This window comes from Fukomys damarensis, unplaced genomic scaffold, assembly GCF_012274545.1.
Source record: "Fukomys damarensis isolate Sample0158 unplaced genomic scaffold, DMR_v1.0_HiC HiC_scaffold_19, whole genome shotgun sequence".
NCBI lineage: Eukaryota > Metazoa > Chordata > Mammalia > Rodentia > Bathyergidae > Fukomys > Fukomys damarensis.
Window position 1 is genome coordinate 56,975,033 of NW_022900931.1, and position 22,510 is coordinate 56,997,542.

Consider the following 22,510-nt stretch of genomic DNA (forward strand, 5'->3'; position numbering starts at 1 on the left):
TCTCCAGCAACAGGTTTTTTAGGGAAAGCCTTTTGCCCTGAGCAGGTACCCTCTGCCTTGGGGTAGACTCATCACTGCCATTTTGAGGGTATAGTTCCAAAAGGGCTATGACCTTTAGGAGTCATCTCACATCACTCCTTGACATAGTTCAAGCTCAGCTTGTTTGACTCCAGGTGAACATATGAGGTGTTAATTTTCTGTCTCATTGTGGTCCCTATGGTATGGTCCTTAAGCTATGGCCTGGCCCTGGTATATGGTGGAGATGGACTCTGTTCTGGCTTTTGTTTGTTTGTTTGTTTGCTTTGATTTTGTTTTTTGAGATAGGGTTTCGCTTTGTAGTTCATGCTGGCCCTGAATTCATAGTGATCTTCCTGCCTTTGCCTCCAAGTGCTGAGATTATAAGGCATGCACCTTTTCTTGGCTTCTTGGATCCTCAGCTCCTAACTATGGGTTTTGTCATTAATGATGAGGGTAGAACTGGCTTAAAGATTTACTGTGTGATCTTAGGTGAAATATTACTTTCTGAGCCATAACCTCCTCTGCAAGTAAAATTGTTATTTCCATTTGTAAAAGTGGCCTTGAGACAATAACCACAAACCAGGAAAAACAAAAACAAACAAAAAAACAGAGATCCACAAACTTGCCTAATATAATATGGTCTTGTCTTTTTTGTTGTTTTTGTTTATTTTGTTTTTGTGGGAATTGAACCCAGAGATTTTGCACTGAGCTGCTTCCCCAGCCTTTTTATTTATTTATTTTTCTTTTTTTAAAGGAAGAAAGTTTTATTTAGTTCACAATTTATAGAAGTTTCAGTCCATTTTTTTTTTTAATTTTTGAGACAGAGATTTTTCTAAGTTACTAAGTTGTCCTGGCTGGGCTCAAATTTCTGATCTTCCTGCCTCACCTTCCCACAGTCCTGGGATTACAGACATGTGACATCACACCCAGCTAAAATTTTTTTACACAGAAATAAATGTCCCTTTTATTTTGGAAAAGTGGGAAATCCTGGCCACTGGTACACACATTCCCCTGTGGCAGTGATGGACTAAAGTTTAGGGTTACTTGTCAGATACCTTTTGGGCAGTCTCTCTTGTGTTTCCTCCCATATTCCTGTAAGCATTGCAGGGCGTGGAGGTGCCCACTTTCAGCCACTGGTGGGACTCAGGCAATGTTGTAGCCAGTGAGGAGATTTTCCCCCTGAGCACATATTAAAGTCATGTGATCCTGGGCCTAATAACCTCAGAGAGAGTTGAATGCATTAATGTAAAAGGAGACCTGGCATTGGCAATTTTTAATGTTTATATCAGAATTCCAGAATTACAAGAATAGTAAAAAGAGCACCTATATATCTTTCCCCTTATTTTCTACATATTAATATTTACCACATTTGCTTTATCATTCTCTATCAATATATATTTTTTTCTGAACTGTTTGAGAGTAAGTTGCAGACATGGTACCTCTGTTTGAATACTTCAATGTAAATTTTCTCCAAAAATCGTTAGGACATAATCCTTCAAAATTAAAATAAATCCATCAAAATCAGGAAATCCAAACTGGTACAGTACTACCATCTACTCCTCATATCACTCCATTCAAATGTCAACATTTGTTCCAACACTGTCCTTTATAGCTAAAGGATTCTGCCCAGAATCACACATTGCATTCATTTGTCCCCTCATTTTCTTTCAAGCCAAAGCAATTCCTCCATCTTTTCTCAACTTTCGTGTTCATGTCACTTTCAGGGACTATGTATCAATTATTTTCTACAATACCCCAACATTCAAGTTGTCTGCTGTTTCCTCGCAGTAGATTCAGGTTCTGTATCTTTGGCAGGAATACTTGGGGAGAGCTGTGTACTCAAAGCATTGTACGTGACTGGTGGTGTTCACATAGAAACCTTGGTGTCTTGGGGGAGTCTCCTCTGAGACAGTTCACATATCTTTCTGTTCCTCACCACACACCACTCATCCAATTGTAACATGGTGTGGCCCTATTTCAAGAGTTTTCCAGGGAATTCTTATGTGCAGCCAGGACTGATAACCTAGAAGTCAGAAAGTTGCCCTGTCTGGTTAGGTGACCTTGGGAGAGGCTTCCTTGTGTGGAGATCTCCACATCTGCACAAATAGCTAATGAGACTGGACTCCACAGAGCATGCTCGTGGAATCAGTGCTGTGACGACCGCACAGCATTTGCCAGAGCCAGGCATAGGCTCAGGGCATGCAACAGGGAAGGAGTGACTACAAGCAATGAAAACCACCAGACATGGTGGCGCATGTCTGTACTCCCACACTTGGGAGACTGAGGTACGTGGATCACTATGAGTTCAAGGCCAGTCTGGCTTACATCGTGAGTTCAAGGTCAGCCTAGAGTACATAGCAAGACCCTCAAAAAGAAATTTTAAAGTTATTAGGATTTCACTCCTTTTGTCTTTCTATTCTGCCACACTTAATTGCAAGGCTTCTATTCCTGAGATCACCTCAATGCCCAAAACAGAGTTCTGGCTGTCATGTCCTTGTTGCAGGAAGAGTGCAGGTTGGGAGCTGGGCACTGAGAAACCTTCCTGAAAGTCCTCTGCAGCCTGTCAGCTTTCTGTTCCTAGGCTAGACCATTTAGCTATATCTATGTAACCACAAGAGAGGCAAGGGAATGTTCTCTAGCTGGGCATGTTGGCATCCCAGTTCCCAGTGGGGTTATATCAGTGAGGAAGGAGGGCAAGTGGATATAGGGTGTGCAGCTGTATGTGATGTCTGCCGCTGTAAGGAGTGCAGGGAAGGCACCAGAGGGTGGACGTCAGGATGATAAATGTTCCAGGATTGTCAGAGACTCACTTTAAAACATTTTCCTAGCTATCTGCTTTCTGATTTACTAACTCATATGAAGGAAACAGTTAGTAGACTGTCAGGAAATGGAGAGGGGATAGCTCAGCAGTAGAGTATTTGCCTAGCATGTGCAAGCCCTCAACACCACAAAAAGAAAAAAAGAGGGAAGAGGGAAAAAATACATACAATCTGGGAATGGGAAATCTTGCTTCCAGAAAACATGCCAACTATTCTGCTCATTCTCTTCTGCAGGAATATCATCAGAGGGAAACATCCTGGTTGTTTGTGAGTTTTGCAGAACACTTTAGCACAGTGCATTTAAACTGTGGGTTTAGAAGATGAGCATGTGCTACAGGCTTCTTGATGTTCACACCACTTCTTTAGTTAGGCCAGGTCCATACCATTGCTTGTGTGTGGATATTTCAGGATTATAGGGTGAGTGAAGAAAACAGTGTCCCCGAACAGTGTACAACCCATTTGGATTTGATGTTTCAGGGAAGGGACCTTTGCTTTTACCCCATTTCCCCAAATGTCATGTTGGGCACACAGGCCCCACTATTTGTATGCAGCTGCTCACACTCACCTCTCAGACCTTGCCAGGCCTGGGAGCCAGGAGTGGGCAGAGTGGTGAGAGCATTACCACCTTCAGTAGAACCAGTGATCAACTCCTTTCTTTGTTCCCAGGAAGTCTCTGAGTGCGCTGGCCTTCTCCCCTGATGGGAAGTACATTGTGACAGGGGAGGTGAGTCACGATCATGACTGAGCAGGTGGGAAAAACCTTGGGACCATTCCTTCTGCTTCCCAACAGGAGGGAAATGACTCCCTCCCAGGGCAGATGGGGGAGGTGGCTTTGGGGGACAGCCCGTGGCAATGACAACTTCAGCTCTGACAGCCTCTCTCCCTGCCTGGTACAGAGCCCAGCAACATTAATGGCCTCACTTTCCCTAGAACGGGCATAGGCCAGCTGTGCGCATCTGGGATGTAGAAGACAAAAGTCAGGTGGCAGAGATGCTGGGCCACAAGTATGGAGTAGCCTGTGTTGCTTTCTCACCCAATATGAAGCACATCGTGTCCATGGGCTACCAGCATGACATGGTCCTCAGTGTCTGGGACTGGAAGGTAAGATCCTTTAGTGGGGCTGTGGGCAGGTAGTCAGTTGCCAGGGCATCTAGAGTCTCAGGCATTGGTGAAACTGAACAAAACAACTTGGTAAAGTGCTCATTCAATTAGCGGGTATTTACTGAATATCTACTACTTCCTTCCGTCCTCTCACACGTATTTTGAGGTTTCTATTCCTGAGGTCACCTCCTAGCCAAAGGTGGTTTCTGACTATCATGTCCTTGTTTCAAGAGAGCAGGTGGGAAGCAGGACACATTTCTTGTGGGGCCCTTGACAAGGTCTCAACTATGGAGTTATTTGAATTATTTTTATATCAAAGAGCTATAACCTTGGAAAAATGATTTCTCTGTGTTATTTCACCTCAAAAATGGATATAACAGAATATGCCTCCTTGAGTTGTAGGACTTCAGTAGTTTCCACACACCAGAAGGCCAGGCTTTGGAACAGCTTGGGGAAGACTTGGAGTCACAGAAGTGGCTACCAAGTCCTATTATGTATGTCCACCCATGATCACTTATGTGATCTTGCACACATTGAGGTTCCCCCCTCAGCCTGGCAGAATGGAGAAGTGCCTTCCTTGTAGGGCTATTGAGAGGATTCCATGGGTTACCCCAAGAAGGACTCAGAGGAGGGCCCAGAGCAAGAGCCCCAGCTGTGACTGTCCGCAGCACTAGGGCTCCAGAGCTTGGACCTTTAGAGAGAGTTCTGGAACTTATCCTCACCTAGGGACCTCTCTAAGCCTCAGTTTCTTTTAGAGGTTAGAAATGACAAGAATCGTGCATCAGTTTTTCTAGAACAGTTCACCACAGGATCGAAGGAAAACCAACTCAGAGTGGAGGAGAGCAGGGAGACATGGGGCTGAGGGACAGGACAAGGAGTCTGATGCCTGGGTGCTGGTGTGAGCTGCTCTACACACATTCTTCCAGAAAGACATCGTGGTGGCCTCTAACAAGGTATCATGCAAGGTCATTGCCCTCTCCTTCTCTGAGGACAGCAGCTATTTTGTCACTGTCGGCAACCGGCATGTGAGGTTTTGGTTCTTGGAAGTCTCCACTGAAGCAAAGGTGAGTTTCAGTCCCTGCCACCTAAGCCAGATCCTAGGGGAGTCACCAGTAGTGGCAGCACAGGCTCCTATTTCTATGAAAGACATGGGGGCAGTGGTCCCCGAGGTTTTCAGGGGTTCAGGTGCTGACTGGCATGACCCGCTGCCCATAGAGCCATACCTTGTTCTTGAACCACTGCCTCCCAATACCTCTGTCCAGAAGTCTGTGTTCTGTTTTTCCTTTCCCTCTCCCAACTTGGAGTATGTTAAAGTCCTCCTTTTTAGCTGTGTGGATGAAGGGCCCATCGTGGCCCTGGTGAGGGGTAGGCCATGTGAACAGTATCTCACTGTGTCCTCCTATGGCTCAGGTGACAGGCACAGTGCCCCTAGTGGGGCGCTCAGGCATCCTGGGTGAGCTGCACAACAACATCTTCTGTGGCGTGGCATGTGGCCGGGGCCGGATGGCAGGCAACACCTTCTGCGTGTCCTACTCAGGCCTCCTCTGCCAGTTCAATGAGAAGAGGGTGCTGGAGAAGTGGATCGACCTGAAGGTACCCCTCCCTCTGTTCCAGCAGTGCGGGAGCTACTCCTTCCACCTGACACGTCGCTAGGGTCGCTCAGCGGTGTCCCTGCTGCAGCTTGCCCCCACTAGTTCTGTGTGTATGAGGCACCAGGCGTGGAGTACTTTCTGAGCCTTAGTTTCTTTATAAAATGGGAGTACTGCTCTCTCACAGTTGATAAGACACGAGATGATATATGTGAGGCCTTTGGCACAGTGCCTGCCCTCTGAAGGAGTCAAATTGCAATTATTTTCCCATCACTGTTTGGTCCAGTTCACTTTTCCTTTCATCATGGAGCATTCGCTGCTGGTCAGCTGTTGTAGGACTGCTTTTTTTGTTTTTAGATGTAGTTCAACCTTGAACTTGCCTTGTAGCCTAGGCTATCCTCAGCTTTACAGTCTTCATGCTTTAGAGCCAGGTTTGGTGACACATGCCTATGATCCCAGCACTTGGGAGGTGGAGGCAGGAGAATTGCTGTGAGTTGAGGCCAGCCTAAATCATAGATAACCCTCATGCTTCAGCCTCCTGAGTGCTGGCATTATAGGTTGTGTACCATCACAATAGGCATGTCATACATTTTTTTAAAAGCTAAAGTACCACTGACTATTACTTTTCGGTCAAAAAAGACTTTATACAAGCACAGGGTCCTGAGTTCAACCCCCAGTACCAGGAAAAAATAAATAAATAAATAAAAATTTTAAAACAGGCTGGCCGTGTTGGTGCATGCCTGTAATCGCAGCCCTTGAGAGACTGAGGCAGGAGGATTACTGTGAGTTTGAGGCCAGCCCGATTGTATAATGAGTTAAAGACCAGCCTCAACTACATAGTGAAAAACTTAAAAAAAAATTTTTTTTTTAAACGAAGGATAATGAATCAGTAAATTGCAGAACTCTTTTCTTCAGTATCTGAAGGTTTGAGGCCAAGCCTTCTCTGCCATTCCAAGCTCAGTTGGACAGTTGGCTGTCCAAAGGAGTAGCAAGGTTTCCACTTTGTGTCCGCTTTCATATTTTAGGGTTAAAAGCATGTAAAAGAATTCTCAATTCTATCTTTTCAAGGTGGTAAACATCATAGTTTGGTGGTTTTTTTCAATTATTATTATTATTTTAATCCTTTTCCTAGAATTAAGCAGCTTTTAAATGGGAAACTTTTTCGTTTTGTTTTGGTACCAGAGATGGAACTCAGGACCTTGGCATTCGCAAGGTAGGCAGCCGGTCAGCCGCTAAGCTAAATCCCCGGCCCTAAATAGGAAGCTTTTTACAGATGAGAGTTTACTATCTGAGCACAAATGACTCTCAAAGTCCCTCTAGATCTGGGAAAATTAATCTGTGTCTAGAGGTCTGGCACTTACTCTCCCTTCTGTGTGAGTGTCCTGGTAGGAAAGACTGTCCTTCCTGTCTACTGTAACTTTTTTCTAGGCTACTTTATTTATTTTTTCATTGAGTTTATTGGTACTTTTTAAGTATACAGTACAGTTACATTCATCATTGGGATCTTGTACCTTTACATGACAGAGCTTGGTTCTCATTTTTCCCAATACCCCTGCCCTCCCTTCACCCACCCTCCCCTATTTACAAAGACTTTGTTTCCATGTTTTCCTTTTCTCATATTTTTTCTTTTCCCTTATTTCCTTTCCCCATCCTTCCCACTTCCCCTACACATTTAGCCCCTTTCTTCCTATTGCACATTATCAGTTATACAATTTAGATCTTATTTACATTTTTATTTTTTCACACCAGGAAACTATTCAGTATTTACATATGTGTGTCTTATTTATTTCAATATGCATCCATTTTCCTATGAATGACTAGTTTCTCATTCTTTATGGCTGAGCCCCATTTTATAGAAAAACCACATCTTTATCTAGTCTCCAACTGATGGGCAATTGGACTGTTTCCAAGTTGTAGCTATTACATACTGTGCTGCTATAAATATGGGTGTGCATATATCACTGTGGTATGATTCTTTTAATTCTTTTGAAAAGTTACCCAGCAGAGGGAATACCTGGATCAAATGGGACCTCTAATCCCACTTCTTTGAGGTATCTCCATATTGATTTCCACAGTGGTAGCACCAGTCTGCACTCCCACCAACAAGGGAGAAGGGTTTCTTTCTCCCCACAGCCCTGCCAACATTTGTTATTGGTTGATTTACTGATAGCAGCCATTCTTTCTGGGGTAATGTGGAATCCCAGTGTTGTTTTCATCTGCATCTCTCAAATGATCAGTGCTGTTGAACACTTTTTCATACATTTATTTGCTGCTTTTACTTCTTTGAGAAATGTCTGTTCATTTTAGATGCCCATTTTTAATTGGGTCTTTATATTTGGGGAGATCTGATTTTTTGAGTTCTTTATATATTCTAGATAATAGTTCTTTGAGGAGCAGCTGGTAAAAATTCTTTTCAACATTGTAGGTTGTCTTTTAGTTCTGTTGATGGTTTCTTTTGCAGTGCAGAAGCTTTTTAATAGGATGAGATCCTAGTTGTTGATTCTTTGTTCTAGTTCCCGTGCTACTGGTGATTTGTTCATAAAGTCTTTTCCTATGCCATTGTCTTCAAGAGTTCTGCCTAACTTATCTTCCAGCAAGTTTTGTGTTTCTGTTTTAATTTAGATCTTTAATCTATTTGGATTTTAGTTTAGTGCATAGTGAAAGATAAAGGTCTAGTTTTAATCTTTGGCAGGTTGAGATCCAGTTTTTCCAACACAGTTTGTTAAAGAAGCTGTCTTCCTCCACTGAGGATGGTTGGCTCCTTTGTCAAAGATGAGGTAGCTGAGTACATCTTGAGTTGTTTCTGTATCTTCCAATCTATTCCACTGATCATCAGGTCTGTTTCTTTGCCAGTACTATGCTGCTTTTGTCACAGTGGCTTTGTAGTATAGTTTCAAGTTGGGGATTGTGATACCCCCTGTCATGTCTGTGTTGCCTAGAATGGCTTTTGCTATTCTAGATCTTTTCTTGTTCCAAATGACTTTTGGGATTATTTTCTCTAGTTCTGTGAAATATACTGTTGGAATTTCAGTCAGGATTACAATGAATCTGTATAGCAGTTTTGGTAGTAAGGCCATTTTCACTATATGGATACTTCCTACCCAGGAGCAGGGAATATCTTTCCATTTTCCTAATCCTCTTCAATTTCTTTTTTCAGAGTGCTCTAGCTTTCATTTAGAGGTCTTTTTCCTTTATTAGATTGATTCCTAGATATTTCTTTTTTTGGATGCTATTGTAAAAGAAATTGTTTCCTTAATTTCTCTCTCAGTGAGTCTATTATTTATGTACAGGAAGCCTATTGATTTTTCAGTGTTGACCTTGTGTCCAGCTACTCTGCTGAAAATGTCAGTTAAGTCTAGAAGTCTCTTGGCAGTTTTTTGGGTCTTCTGTGTAGATAACATATAGTCATAGGCTACTTTATTCTATTTTTAACTTTTTTTTTTTGAGATGTGGCCTCACTATGCAGTTCAGGCTGGCCTTGACCTCACTGTGTGGGCCAGGCTGGCCCCAAACTCACAGTGATCCTCCTGCCTCCACCTCCCACATGCTGGGACTATAGATGTGCACCACCATAATCGGCTTTAGACTGCTTTAGAATATTCATCTTTATGAAATTATTTTTAAACAATAGGGAAAAAAATTTAAGCCTAAACTTTAACCCAATTACTACAGGTAACCTATCTGAAGTTGCAGTGTACTGAATAGATACTTCCCATGGACCACTGAGTTCCTCTGTAGACAGCAATGACTGCCCTGTCCCAATTTGTCCCTCTGCCTGCCTGCTGGCTCATCTCTTTCAATGGTGACTGTATGCTATATCCTGACTTCAAAAATCTTAAGATGTGCTGTAATGGGCACATTAGACCCAGGGAGCCATGGAAGTCTTTTCTGGAGTGCCAAAGCTGCTGTCAGTCCCTGTGTCCCCAGGCCATGCCACATGAAGCACCAGGTTCACTTGGATCTATAACTTCTGTTTCACAGGTCTCCCTGTCTTCCTGCCTCTGTGTTAGCGAAGAGCTCATCTTCTGTGGCTGCACAGATGGGATAGTTCGCATCTTCCAGGCCCACAGCCTGCAATACCTTGCCAACCTGCCCAAGCCACACTACCTTGGAGTAGATGTGGCCCAGGGCCTAGAGTCCAGGTACCACCTGGGGGAAGCGGAGGGGAAGGGAAAGGGAAGCCATCCATCCATGCTTCCAGATTCATCTGATCCATCTGCCTGATCATCCTACCAATGCTAGTGATTGCTCTCAGCCTGGGCATTACCCACATGGAATAAAGAAAAAAAATCTGCCTTTCCAGGGCAAGCGTCAGGGCAAGAAGTGAGGCTAGAGGGTGAAGGTGAGTGACAGAGGACCAGACACACAGAAATAAACAAAATCACTTCAGGTAATGCTAATTGCTGTGAAAAAGAAAAACTGAAAGCAGGCCTAACTCTAATGTAATGTGTTCCTGTATGTTGATGACATTTATTAAGTAGCTAGTAAGTGCTGTTCCTAGGCTGGAAGTGGAAAAACAAACAAGGCAATGAGATCTCTGCCCCCACAAAGCTTACAAGGGAGTGAGGGAGCTGCATGCTACACAAGTGCACAAGCAAAGTATCAGATAGTAACGGCGCTTGGTGAAAGAAAGCAAGGACTTTGGAGGGAGCGCCACGCTGTGTTAATTCAGTGTCTGGTGAGGAGGAGCCAGTTGCATATAGCGCTAGGCCCTAACAGCAAGTGTAAAGGCCTTAGGGGGACAACACACTGGGTGTAGCATGTTACAGGATAGTGAGGGCTGTGTGACCAGAACCTCGCATGCTGGGGGAGCGATGGCAAGAGATGAGGTCCCAGCATTGTTAGAGGCCAGCAGGAGGACCCTGTAGTCTGTTCTGAGGTCGATGGACAGCCTCTGGGGGTTACATGACCAGGCTTTGCATGGTAGATCCCTTGACTACCGTGTCCAGAGTACAGGGAAGGGCCAAACTGGCTTATCCCCTTTGTTGTAAGTTCGTTGGATGGACTATGGGTGGGGTACCTAATTAGACCTGGGGCTTCCTACTTGTTTATTATCGGACACCAGCTCCGGGTTTCCTTCTCCGAGAGAGAGGCTGAAGGGAATGACTGGGTGTCAAGAAAGAAAAAACAATACGTGAGCAACCCATAGGCCCATGGCATGTTGGAGTAGCTAGGCTTCCCAGCTCTTCTACCTTCTTTTGTGCACTGTGCAGCCTAGGGTAGGTCAGTGTACCTCCCTGTGCTTTGTTTTCCTCATCTGTAAAACTCAGTACTCTTATGGTTGTGAGAATTCAGTGCAGCTAAGATTCTTAGCCTGGCTCACAGTAAGTGCTCAGTAAACTAAGTAACCTTTGTAGGAGCACCCCAGGCCAGGGGACAGCCCACCAGACCCCTCTGACAGAAATTTTAGTTACACATTGGTGAGAGCAAGGAGAAAGGAGAGGGGAGGCCTATGAGACATGCCCATTTTCTGACTTATGATCAGGAAAAAAAAGAGGATGGGAGCCTGGTTGAGTAGAATGATGGCAGAGGAATGCCAATAGGAGTCAGACACTCAAGCTGTATCCTCCAGGGTATACTTTTATCTTGCTTTTTCCTCTTCTACTTGGCCCAGACTTGCTCTGTAGAGCCAGTTTCTCTCTTACTCTTCACTTCTACTTTTTCAAATAAACTTTGCCACTGCTAAAAAAAAAAAAAAAAAAAACTTAAACTGCCCTCAAAAGCCAGACAGACATTTCCAGCTTGCACTCTGTTAGAACCAAAGCAAAAGAGGGCGGATGGGGAGGTGGCGTTAGAATAGGTGAGATCCCATCAATACCATAAGGGAGGGCATCACCAGGTAAGAGGCAGAAGTGGCTGTCAGTACTCACAGCGACAGTGCTGATGGTTGATACCCTACGTGGCCTTGTCAGTTTTCTCTACCACAGGAAGGTGGATGCAGTCTACCCAGATACGGTGGCCCTGACCTTCGACCCTGTCCACCAGTGGCTGTCCTGCGTATATCGGGACCACAGCATCTACATCTGGGATGTCAGGGACATCAACAAAGTGGACCAGGTGTGGTCAGAGCTCTTCCACAGCTCCTACGTCTGGAATGTGGAGGTGAGCACCTCCCTCCCTTGCCCTTGCTCAGTCCCCATTTGGGAGCTTGACTAGTGGAATCACCCGTTAGCCTGATCCTTCAGAAGATACCCATTGACTCCCACAGTGTGACAGGCCCTCTGGAGCTGCTAGGGACACAGCTGAAAAGGAAACAGACGAGAAGTCCTGCCCTTCGTGTATAACATGCCAGGTGGTCATACTTCTCTGAAGAAAGACGAAGCAGAGTAGGGCAGTGGGAATCAGATAATGCTCAGGAGAGGGGAGTAGTGAGTCAGGCCCCTCGGGCTGTGACATTTGAGTGAGGCACGTGGAGTAAAGGTTCTGTGGCAGGAACATGGTGAAGAAAAAGTATATTTTTTTTTTTGGCAGAAAATTCTTCCCTATTGAGAATGTTGTCCTAATGAAATTATGTTTTCAGCACCCTAATTCAGAACTGTGAAAAAGAATGTTCTAACTCAGAACTTTGTGTTTGCCAGGTGGGTGTGGCACTACATCCCCAGCCCAGTGAACATTATTCTTTTGAACAGGCATTATTCAACTTTTTTTTTTTTTTTTGTAATGGGGATCGAACTCAGGACCTAGTGCTTGCAAGGCAGGCAGTGGCACCACTGAGTTAATCCCTGGCATTATTCAACTCTTTAGCTCTACCTAAATCTTTTTTGGGTCCAATGTTTTTGTTTTTGTTTTGTTTTTTTCTCTTTCTAATGTTTCTGTTGGTAACACTTTTTTACATCTAGAAAGAATTTTTTAAAGAATATTTTTTAAATAACTTTTAAATTTATATGTGAAAATTTAAAAAATTTGGAAGTGAGGGTGAGATATTGAGGATGAAGTGAGAGTCTTTGTTGGTCACTTCCCACACCCCAGTCCTGCTGCTTCTAACACTCACCTACTATTATCAGTTTAACTTTTTTTTTCAGTACTAGAGATTGAACCCTGGGCCTTTATACTGAGCTACATACTCTGTTTTTTCATTTTTATATTTTGAGACAGGGTTTTGCTGAGTCACTAAGTTGCTCAAGCTGGATTAGAATTTGCAGTCTTCCTGCCTCAGCTTCCCAGAATGCTGGTAGTATCGGCATGTACCATGACACCTGGCTTTTTTTTTTTTTCCTTGAGATGGGATCTCACTATGTTGCCTAGGCTGGCCATGAACTCATGATCTTCCTCCCACCTTGGCCTCCCAAGTTGCAGAGATTATCAGCATGCACTGTCACACCTGCCTAGGATTGTTGGGGGGCAGGTAATGGGGACCTTCTGCTTGTGAGGCAGGCACAATGCCACTGAGCTAAATCCCCAGCCCTGTGATGTTTTTGATAAATGACCTTTTTAGTGTTTTTCATTATCATTTGTAATAGCTTTTCATATAAAGTATAATAGTTTTTCATATAAAGTATAATATTAGTATAGACAGCTCAGGTCCCTTTTAGTTACTATCTGTGTAGAGTATCTTCCATTCTTTCACTTTCGACCTTACATGTCTTTGGATCTAAAGTCTTTATATGTAATACATAGTTAGATTTTTAAAAATATATTCTACCAGTCATTGCCCTTTGATTGGAAAGCTTAACCCATTTATATTTAAAGTAATTATTCATAAAGAAAGACTATGCTTTCCATTTTGCCATTTCTTGTCTTTCATTCTTTTTTATGAGACAGGGTCTAGCTATATAGTTGAGGCTGAACTTGAACCCACTAAATATCCCAGGCAGGCTTCAAACTCACAGCGATCCTCCCATTTCAGCCTCCTGAGTGCTGGAATTACAAATATGCAACACCATACCCCAGCTCTTTGCTTTTTTTTTTTTTTTTTTTTTTTGGTGACAGGATCTTGCTGTATAGTTCAGGCTGATCTTGAAGTCACTATGGAGCCCAGGCTGGCCTCAAACTTATGGAAGTCCTGTTTCAGCCTCCAGAGTGAGTGTCTGTAGTCCCAGCTACACAAGAGTCTGAGTAGCCCTTGAGCCCAGGAGTTCAAAACTAGTCTGGGCAACATAGTAAGACCCTGTCTCAAAACAAAACGAAACAAAACAAAACAAAATCCTGGACATGGTGGCACACTTCTGTAATCCCAGCACTTGGGATGCTGAGGCAGGAGGATTGCCACAAGTTCAAGGCCAACCTAGGCTACAGAGTGAGTTCAAAGCTAGCCTGAACTACATAGTGAGACCCAGTCTAAAAAAACAAAAGTGAGGGCTGGGCATGGTGGCACACACCTGTAATCCCAGCACTCGGAAGGCTGAGGCAGGATGATAGCTGTGAGTTCAAGACCAGCCTGGACTACATAAGGAGTTCCAGGTCAGTCTCAACTACATAGTGAGTCCCTATCTCAAAAAACACAAAAGTGAGAGAAGTTTTCAGATTTTACATATGAAGATATATTATCTCTACTCCTTTTTCCTTTCCAAGATTACCATAATGTTTATGTTGGTGCTCTCTTAATGATATTCCACGGGTCCCTAATCCCTGAGACTGTTCACTTTTGTCACACATTTTTCTTTCTATTCCTTATACTATGTAATTTCAGTTGACCTATCTTCAAATTCACTGCTTATTTCTTCAGTTTTCAATCTGCTGAACCCTAGTGAATTATTTTTTTTCCTCACCAAGTTTTTTGGTACATTTTAGGTATACACTACAATTACATTCATCATTGGGATCTCGTACCTTTATATGATAGGTCTTGGTTCTCATTTTTTCCCCTTGTCTCTGCCCTCCCTTCACCCCCTCCTTCCCTCCCCATTTACAAACATTTTATTTCCATTGTTTCCTTTTCTCACATTTTTTCCTTTCCCTTATTTCCTTTCCCCTACCCTTCCCACTTACCCTACACCTTTAGCCCTTTTCTTCCTATTTCACATTGTCAATTATTTCAACCCCTAGTGAATTTTTTAAGTTTCGACATTTCAGCTCCAGATTTCTGTTGACTTCTTATGTCAGCATCACTCTTATCGTTTCTGTTGTCTGAGGCTCATTCTGTAGTAGATTTGCCGAGATCATTTCATAAGAAAAATATTTCCTGATTTATCTTTTTTACTTGAAAATCACTTTTTTTTCTGGATATAAAGTGCTAGGGCTGGGGATTTAGCTCAGTGGTGCCGCTGCCTGCCTTGCAAGTGCAAGGTCCTGAGTTCAACCCCCCGTACCAAAAAAAAAAAAGTGCTGGCCTTACATTTTCTTTCCTTGCCTGTCTTAAATATGTTTCTTCATTTTTTTGTGTGCTTCATGAGTTTTGACTGAGCTGACCATTTTACTTCAAAATTTATTTGTGGGACCTTTTAAGGCTTGAGATGAATTGGATAATAAATGGGAGCATTTTATATCTCTTTGTTGGGGATGTTTACTGGGAATTAAACCCAAGGAATGCTGAGCTACATCTCCAGCACTCCCCCCACCTTTTAGGGGTTGTGTTTTTTTGTTATTTTGGGTTTTTTTTTTTGCTCTTTTTTGGTTTTTTTGAGATATGTATTTGAGGCTGACCTGGAACTCACTATGAAGCCCAGGCTAGTCTTGAACTCACTGTGATCCTCCTGCCTCAGCCTCCCAAGTGCTGAGATTACCGGCATGCACCACCATGCCTGGCCTACCCCTTTTTTTTGAGACAGTCTTGCTGAGTTGCTTTCTTAATTATTTTTCTCTCATTGCTGAGACAAAATACCCAACACATCCAAAGTTGAAGGAGGAAAGATTTATTTAGCTTAGTTTGTAGAGGTTTTAGTCCAGAATTGGCTAGCTCCAAGGCAAGGTGGCATGGCAGACAGGTACTGCAGAGGAGAAAGAGTTTGTGGCAGGCAGAAGGTAGCAAAACAAGGGCCAACCACAGCTCTTTCTATCTTTCTATCCTATTCAGGCTACTTAGGACAGGTAGAACTCACACCCTTAATCCTTAGTGCCCTTGAGCCTAGCATTGTACCATGAGTCAATTCCATTGTCACACACTCTAGATCCAGCCACCTCTGAAAAAGCCTTGCCCTATGTCTGTGAGGCTTTGGGGGGGATATCTAGACACAAGCCATAACCTAGGCTAGCCTCAAACTTAACAATCCTCCTATCTCAGTGTCCCACATAGCTAGGATGACAGGTATGTGCCACCATGCCTGGCTCTTGTTTATTTTTAACATAGGAGGCATTGCATTGTACCTTTGTCTTCAGCTACCTTTTTTCACCAAAATATAAAGCACATCATTGCTCTGTCATTGGGGTAGTCATAATGTATTGCCCTTTGTCTTGTTCTTTGGGAACTGTAGGTATATCCCGAGTTTGAAGATGAGAGAGCTTGTTTGCCATCGGGATCTTTTCTGACTTGTTCCTCAGACAACACCATTCGCTTCTGGAACATGGACAGCAGCCCTGATTCTCACTGGCAGAAAAACATCTTCAGCGATGTGAGTACCTTTATTGTGATCTGTTTTTTAGAAGGAATGGAGTCCCCTTCAAGCCACCATACAGGGGCAAGAAAGAAAAAGGTCACTGTGGCTAGAACAAAAAAGACTCTTAATACAGGTATTAATACAGGTGTAGCAGGTGCTCCTTCACCACTTCTCTCGCCCTTTCTTCTGCACTGTGATAGACGTGTGATATTTGGCTGCGCACAATAGAAAAACTCAAGATAGATTTTGTTTTTCTAAATTAAAAGGAATCTGGAAGTAACTGGTGCAGGAATTTTGGCGGCTCCAGAAATCCCTTAGAGACCCAAAGGACATCTGTTGTTCCACTCTGTCTTCTAAGAGAGCACTTCATCTTCATGATTCAGTGTGGTTACTGGAGTCCCACCTGTCATATCTGAGTTCCAAGTAACAAGATTTGAGGAAAGGCAGCCGAAGGGTTCTCATTTGCTGTACATTTGCCAAGAATTTATTCATGTAGCCTCATCTAACTATAAGGGAGACTGGAAAACAGGTTTGGAGGCTTCCAGCTTAAAACCGGAGTTGTGTTGCTAATGAAAAAGTGATGAGGGCCAGGGATTTAGCTCAGTGGTTCCACCACCTGCTTCAAAAGCACAAGATCCTGAGTTCAATCCCCAGTACCAAAAAAAAAAAAAAAAAATGGATGGTTTTTAGAGAAAGAGATGACTGGCTACAGGGAGGCACAGAATTCCTCACAGTGCTGACCTCAGCCCTCTCCTTCCTGCAGACCCTGCTGAAGGTAGTATATGTGGAGAATGATATTCAGCACCTTCAGGACACATCACACTTCCCAGACTGGGGTGGTGAAAACGGGATGCCCACGGATGTGAAAGCGGGAGTGCGAGTCATGCAGGTCAGTCCTGATGGTCAGCACTTGGCCTCAGGCGACCGAAGTGGAAATCTGAGGCAAGTGAGCACTGGCCGTGCCTAGTATATGTCTCCTGCTAGGTGTGGTGGTGCATGCTAGTCATGCCAGCACTCAGGAGGCTGGGGCAGGAGAACCACAGATTCAAAGCCAGGTGTAGGCTGCATAGCACAACCTTATTGTGCAAAAAGAAAAAAAAAGTATACACAGCTCCAGTGGGAAGGAGCCTGGTCTTGGCACCTCCAGCTGCCCCCTGGGAATAAGGAGCTGTGAATAGCAGTCCAGTAACCAGCCACCTCTGGAAACTTAAGCCAGAAGGCTTCCTTTGGGGCTAAGATCTGTGTAACTATAGGACCTCAGCAGCTGCATCATGCAGACGTTGCCTACTTAGTGAGTGGGCAAGCAAACTGGTACCAGTGGTAAAATGTCACTACTACCTGCAGGGGGTTCTGGAAGCCCTGGGAGAGGGTCCAAGGGGATGGGACTTGTTTACCCACCCTTCCAAGTTTTTTCAGTGTGATACATGCCGACAGAGCATGAGTCCTTTCCCCCTCAGGGACCACCTGTGATAGAGCCCTGCATGTCTTCCCCCAAGGGAATGTCCTTGATCCCATGAACCATAAGCTGCTGAGGTCTCCCTGGCTGCTCCCTTTTGATGGCAGGCTTCCTCATGAGAAAGTGTGGCCAAGCATCTCTGGACTTGGCACCATAGGAAGTCCCAGTATTGCCTTCCTAATTGTTCTGACCATTGGTTGCAAAGCCTGGCACAGGATGTGAGGGCTGTGGGCAGGGTACAGTGGGCACTGTGTGTCTCCCAGGATCCACGAACTGCACTTCATGGATGAGCTGGTCAAGGTGGAGGCCCACGATGCTGAGGTGCTCTGCCTGGAGTACTCCAAGCCAGAGACTGGTGAGCCACAGAAAAGGATGGTTTGGGTCTGGTGGGACTGTGTACGACAGCTCAGAGTCCTGTGTTTAGTAAAGGCCCCTGTGACTGGACCCTGGGACCAAGGTGACTGGGCCCCCCACAAAGCAAGTGATCTGCAGGCAAAGCTAAACTCACCTTGCTTCTGCTACCCCAGCACCCTAAGCTGTTCCCAAGCTAAAGAGTGAATGTCTGGATGAGCTCATCCTCTGCTGGAGAAAGGTGACTGACTGAAAGGCATCATTTTGAAAAAGTTCGAAGCCTGGAGAAAAGTTGCAAAATATGATAAGGATCCTGTGTATACCCTGTACCCAGGTCCCTTATGTTTTTCCTTTGAAACCCAGTTAACCCCGTGCTGTGTGTGTGACTGTGCTTCCTTCCCTCTCCTCTGTGAGCTCATGTGAACACGCACATGCCTTTCTCATATACTTCCTGCAGCATTTCCTATGAAGGAGGACATCATTTGTTTTTTTTTTGTTTTTTGTGGTACCGGGGATCGAACTCGGGTCCTTGAGCTTGTGAGGCAGGTGCCAGAACCACTGAGCTAAATCCCCAGCCAGGAGGACATCATTTGCAGAACTAGCCCACACTTGTCAGTCTGGGGGTTTCACTGCAATACTGTGCTGTCATTACCTGGTGGTCCTTATTCAAATGTTGCCAGTTGTCCTGATACTGCCCTTTATAGTACCTTTGTTTACCTAACCCTGGTTTACACATGTAGTTGTCATGGCTTTTGTTTATAGTGTTCTGGAACACTTCCACAGTCTTTTTTTTTTTTTTTTTTTTTTTTTTTTTTTTTTTTTTTTTTTTTTTTTTTTTTTTTTTAGAGACAGGGTCTCACTATGTAGTTGAGACTGACCTGGAACTCACTATGTAGCCCAGGATGGTCTCGAACTCACAGTGTTCCTCCTGCTTCAGCCTCCCGAGTGCCATTTCCACAGTCTTACTGGGCCTTTTTTTACTTTGGCTTTGTGCAAAACACAGGCTAGTCATTTTGTAGAATTTCCCTCAATTTGGTTTGTCTGTTTTCCTCATGATTTGGTTCACATGGTACATCTTTGGCAGGAATTCACTGTAGGTAGTTATGTCTTAATATGTTAACTGATTTTTCCCAATGTCTTCTTTTATTCTTCCATCCCATACCCTCTTCCCCCAAATTCTCTTTCACCTGCCATGACTTTTACACCTTTCCTGAGCTTCTAACCACCTCAGGTTGTGTTGCTAGCCCTCAGCCGTACCAGGTGACCAGAACAAGTGCTGTGGGGCTATGGATAGGGGGGCAGAAGGAAGGTCTGGTGGCAGGAAGAGCAGCCATTAGAGCCTAGGTGAGGCCTGGGTGGCCAGAGCTTAGAGAGTAGGGGCAGGGTTTTGAGGATAAGTTTGTTTATTTGTTTTGATGCCAGGGATTGAACCCAGATCCTTGAGCTTGCAAGGCAGGCAGTGGAACCACTGAGCTAAATCCCTGGCCCTAGGGGCAGGGTTTTGAGGGAGGCTGAGAGGGTGCCAGAGTTTCACAGAGCACTCTACCTAACATCTCCTATGTCTTCCCTGGGACTGGTGGTGCGGGGGTGGGGTCTGTGGGGAAAGCACCCAGAGTTGTGAGTGTGGCCCTTCCTGGGTTGGGGGAAAGTTAGCTACAGCTCTGGAACCCAAGAGCTTTTCTGCAAGGACTGGACAGCTCAGTCACACAGTCCTTCTGGAAGACCGAGACATCCAGACAGACTTTAAGAACCCAAGTTTGTTCTATCCACCCACAGGGCTGACTTTGCTGGCCTCGGCCAGCCGGGACCGACTGATCCATGTGCTGAATGTGGAGAAGAACTACCACCTGGAGCAGACCCTGGATGACCACTCGTCCTCCATCACAGCTATCAAGTTTGCTGGTGAGCCCTTTCCATCCAGCTTCCTGTGCCTTTAGTGGTCTCTCCCTCTAGCTCAGTAGTAAAGGAGAGGCAAGTTCCAGATTTAAGTTAGCTATATTCAAAGACCAAATTTTTAGATTTTTTTTTTTGTGTGTGAAAATGTCTACAGATTTTATTTGCACCATGGGTAGTATACTCCTGTAGTCTACACTACTCTGGAAACAGAGGTAAGAGGGCCTCTTGACCTCAGAAGTTTGAGGCCAGCCTGAGCAACATCGTGAGACCACCATCTCAAAAAACAAAACAAAGCAAATCAGTTAAAAATTAACAAAATATTTTCCATTTTTGTCTCCTAATAAAAGCTTACATTAGCCAGGCACAATGGTACAAACCTATTCCTAGAACTTGGGAGACTGAGGCAGGAGGATCACACGTTTGAATCCCACTTGGGCAACTCAACAAGACCTTGTCTTAAAACAAAAAAATACAAAAGACTGGTAACTGAGTACAGCAGAAGATTATTTACAGATAATCTTGTGAACGAGAATGTGTTGATGTTCCTTGGCCTCCCCACTTTCTGCCTTGCTTAGCTGACGGGTAGGGAGCCAGGCAGAGAGACGCTGTTTGATAGGTTTGGATGAAGATCTCAGAAAGACCTTTGGTCTGCTAAAACTTCTCAAGACAGCCCATGTTCCCTGGGACACGGAGTTAGAATAAATGGGTAAATCTATCAGCTTGCCCAGCGGGGACTTACCTGTAGTGAATAGTCTAGGTCCCAAGAGGAAATGACTGCCCAAGGAGGTAGCCAGGAGTCAGGCCTTACAGCCCACTGGTAAAGAGCTCCCAGACAGTTTGAGAGGACAGAGATCCTAAGCCGGGCTCCTGGGTGCCCTACATAGCCAGTCAGAACCCAGCAGAAGCTACCTCACCAAGGAGAAATTCATTCTTCTGTCAAATATATACCTGAACCGGCAAACACATTTATGGCCTGTTACCGTGAATTGTTGATTACTGTGAACTGGGACAGATACACTGCTGTTTATGGCCAGAGACTGCTGTGGTTGCGCAAGGTCTGAAAAGTGGTCAGTGCTTGGATTCAGCACCAGCAGGTTTAGAAGCAGGACCTGACCAGGAACATACGGGTCCTTTCTGGGTCCCTTCCAGGTCACACTTCTCCCCACATGGGGTTCACTCTGTTTGGCACTCATGGTGACTCCTGTCGAGTAACATCTAGTTATTATATATCGGGTCCTGACTCTTGAATGTTGTCATGAACAAGCAGAATCTCTGTACCAAGACTCCAAATGTTTCCTCTTTGTTCAGCTCTTACTCTAAAAAGACAGGAGAATGATAAAAGTGAGGCCATTCATAATGCTTGCCACATGGCAGCTACCCATGACTCTATAGGGAGGGACTGTTCTTAGGCCCATTGTACAGACAGGAAGCTAAGGCTGTGAGGGGAGGCCCAAGTTTGGGGCACAGCATGGAGCAGCTGTGACCCTGGCACCAGAGAATGCCGGTGTTCAATTGTGGCCCTGTCCTGGCCTTCTGTGCACCTTGAGATGTATCTCTGAGCCCCTGTGGTCATGAGTGTGCATTTAGGAAGATGAGATGAGGCACACACATGAGGCCTAGTCTAGGATTCATGTGAATGTCCCAACTGTTCTTAGCGGCAGGCACCTCCTGGCCTGTCTTCACTTGTCCTTGCTGTGGAGTTCCTTAGCTAGAGTTCCCATCCATGTGGCCCAGCCCTGGCCTTTTCCTCCCCCAGGCAACAGAGACATCCAGATGATCAGTTGTGGGGCCGACAAGAGCATCTACTTTCGAAGTGCCCAGCAGGTAGGGCAGGGTGGCCTCCTTGGGAAGTGGAGTCTGGAGCTTGTCGGGGGTGTCCGCTGAAGGTCTTGCCTGTCCTGGCAGACCTCAGATGGACTCCACTTTGTCCGTACCCACCATGTGGCAGAAAAAACCACCTTGTATGACATGGACATTGACATCACACAGAAGTATGTGGCTGTGGCCTGCCAGGACCGAAATGTGAGGTGAGGAGCTGCCCTGCTTGTGTGGTTCCTGAGAGGCGGGGGGTGTGGAACCCAGGAAATGTCTCTTAGAAGCCAGCTTCTTCCAGGCTTAGCTGCCAAGCACACAGAGGACCTCTTGCTCTCCCAGGGACCTTTGTGGGAAGACTGAGAAGTGCTGACAGCTTAGAAGGTCCCTCATTCACCCACCTTCCCTGGGCCTCTATCTGCTCTGGACAGTACTGGGGTCAAAGGAGTGGCCAGCCCAGGTTCTCCTTCATGGAGCTCACAGTCTGGTGGAAGGAGGACAGCTACCTTACCAGTGACAGTGACAAAGCAGAAAGGTCAAAAATGGGGTCGGTGTCCCCTGTCATCAGACAGGGAGCTTGGGTAGGTGTATGGTCACTCCCTTCATGGCTTGTTCAAATTAGGGGTGGCACTAAGCTTGCTGTGTAGAGGGGCGTAGACACTTAACTCCCAATACACAGCCTCCAAAACTTTTAACTTGAGATGGGTTTCACTCCAGGCATCAGGAGGGTACAAGAGGTAGCAGCAGTTTCTAGGGCAGAGGATGGCAAGGGCCAGGGGAGAAGGCCTGGGCAGGGCCTTCCTTATGCCCCCACGTTGTGCTCCACCCCAGGGTCTACAACACCGTGAATGGGAAGCAGAAGAAGTGCTACAAGGGCTCCCACGGTGATGAAGGATCCTTGCTCAAGGTGATTTGGCTCAGTGGTTCCGCTGCCTGCCTCGCAAGTGCAAGGGCCTAAGTTCTATCTCTGGTACCAAAAAAAAAAAAAAAAAAAGG

The 22,510-nt window shown here is 45.0% G+C and overlaps 1 protein-coding gene across 1 annotated transcript in view; it reads left to right on the top strand.

Moving 5' to 3' along the window:
• Wdr62 (WD repeat domain 62) overlaps window positions 1–22,510 on the top strand; it is a 45,502-nt gene that overhangs the window by 4,877 nt on the left and 18,115 nt on the right. The window contains 13 exon segments of the mRNA XM_010631949.2: window positions 3,504–3,561; window positions 3,768–3,938; window positions 4,865–5,002; window positions 5,349–5,531; window positions 9,509–9,669; window positions 11,440–11,629; window positions 15,877–16,014; window positions 16,763–16,941; window positions 17,719–17,810; window positions 19,583–19,708; window positions 21,459–21,526; window positions 21,608–21,729; window positions 22,346–22,421. Of these exon segments, the coding sequence (XP_010630251.2) occupies window positions 3,504–3,561; window positions 3,768–3,938; window positions 4,865–5,002; window positions 5,349–5,531; window positions 9,509–9,669; window positions 11,440–11,629; window positions 15,877–16,014; window positions 16,763–16,941; window positions 17,719–17,810; window positions 19,583–19,708; window positions 21,459–21,526; window positions 21,608–21,729; window positions 22,346–22,421 (1,702 nt within the window).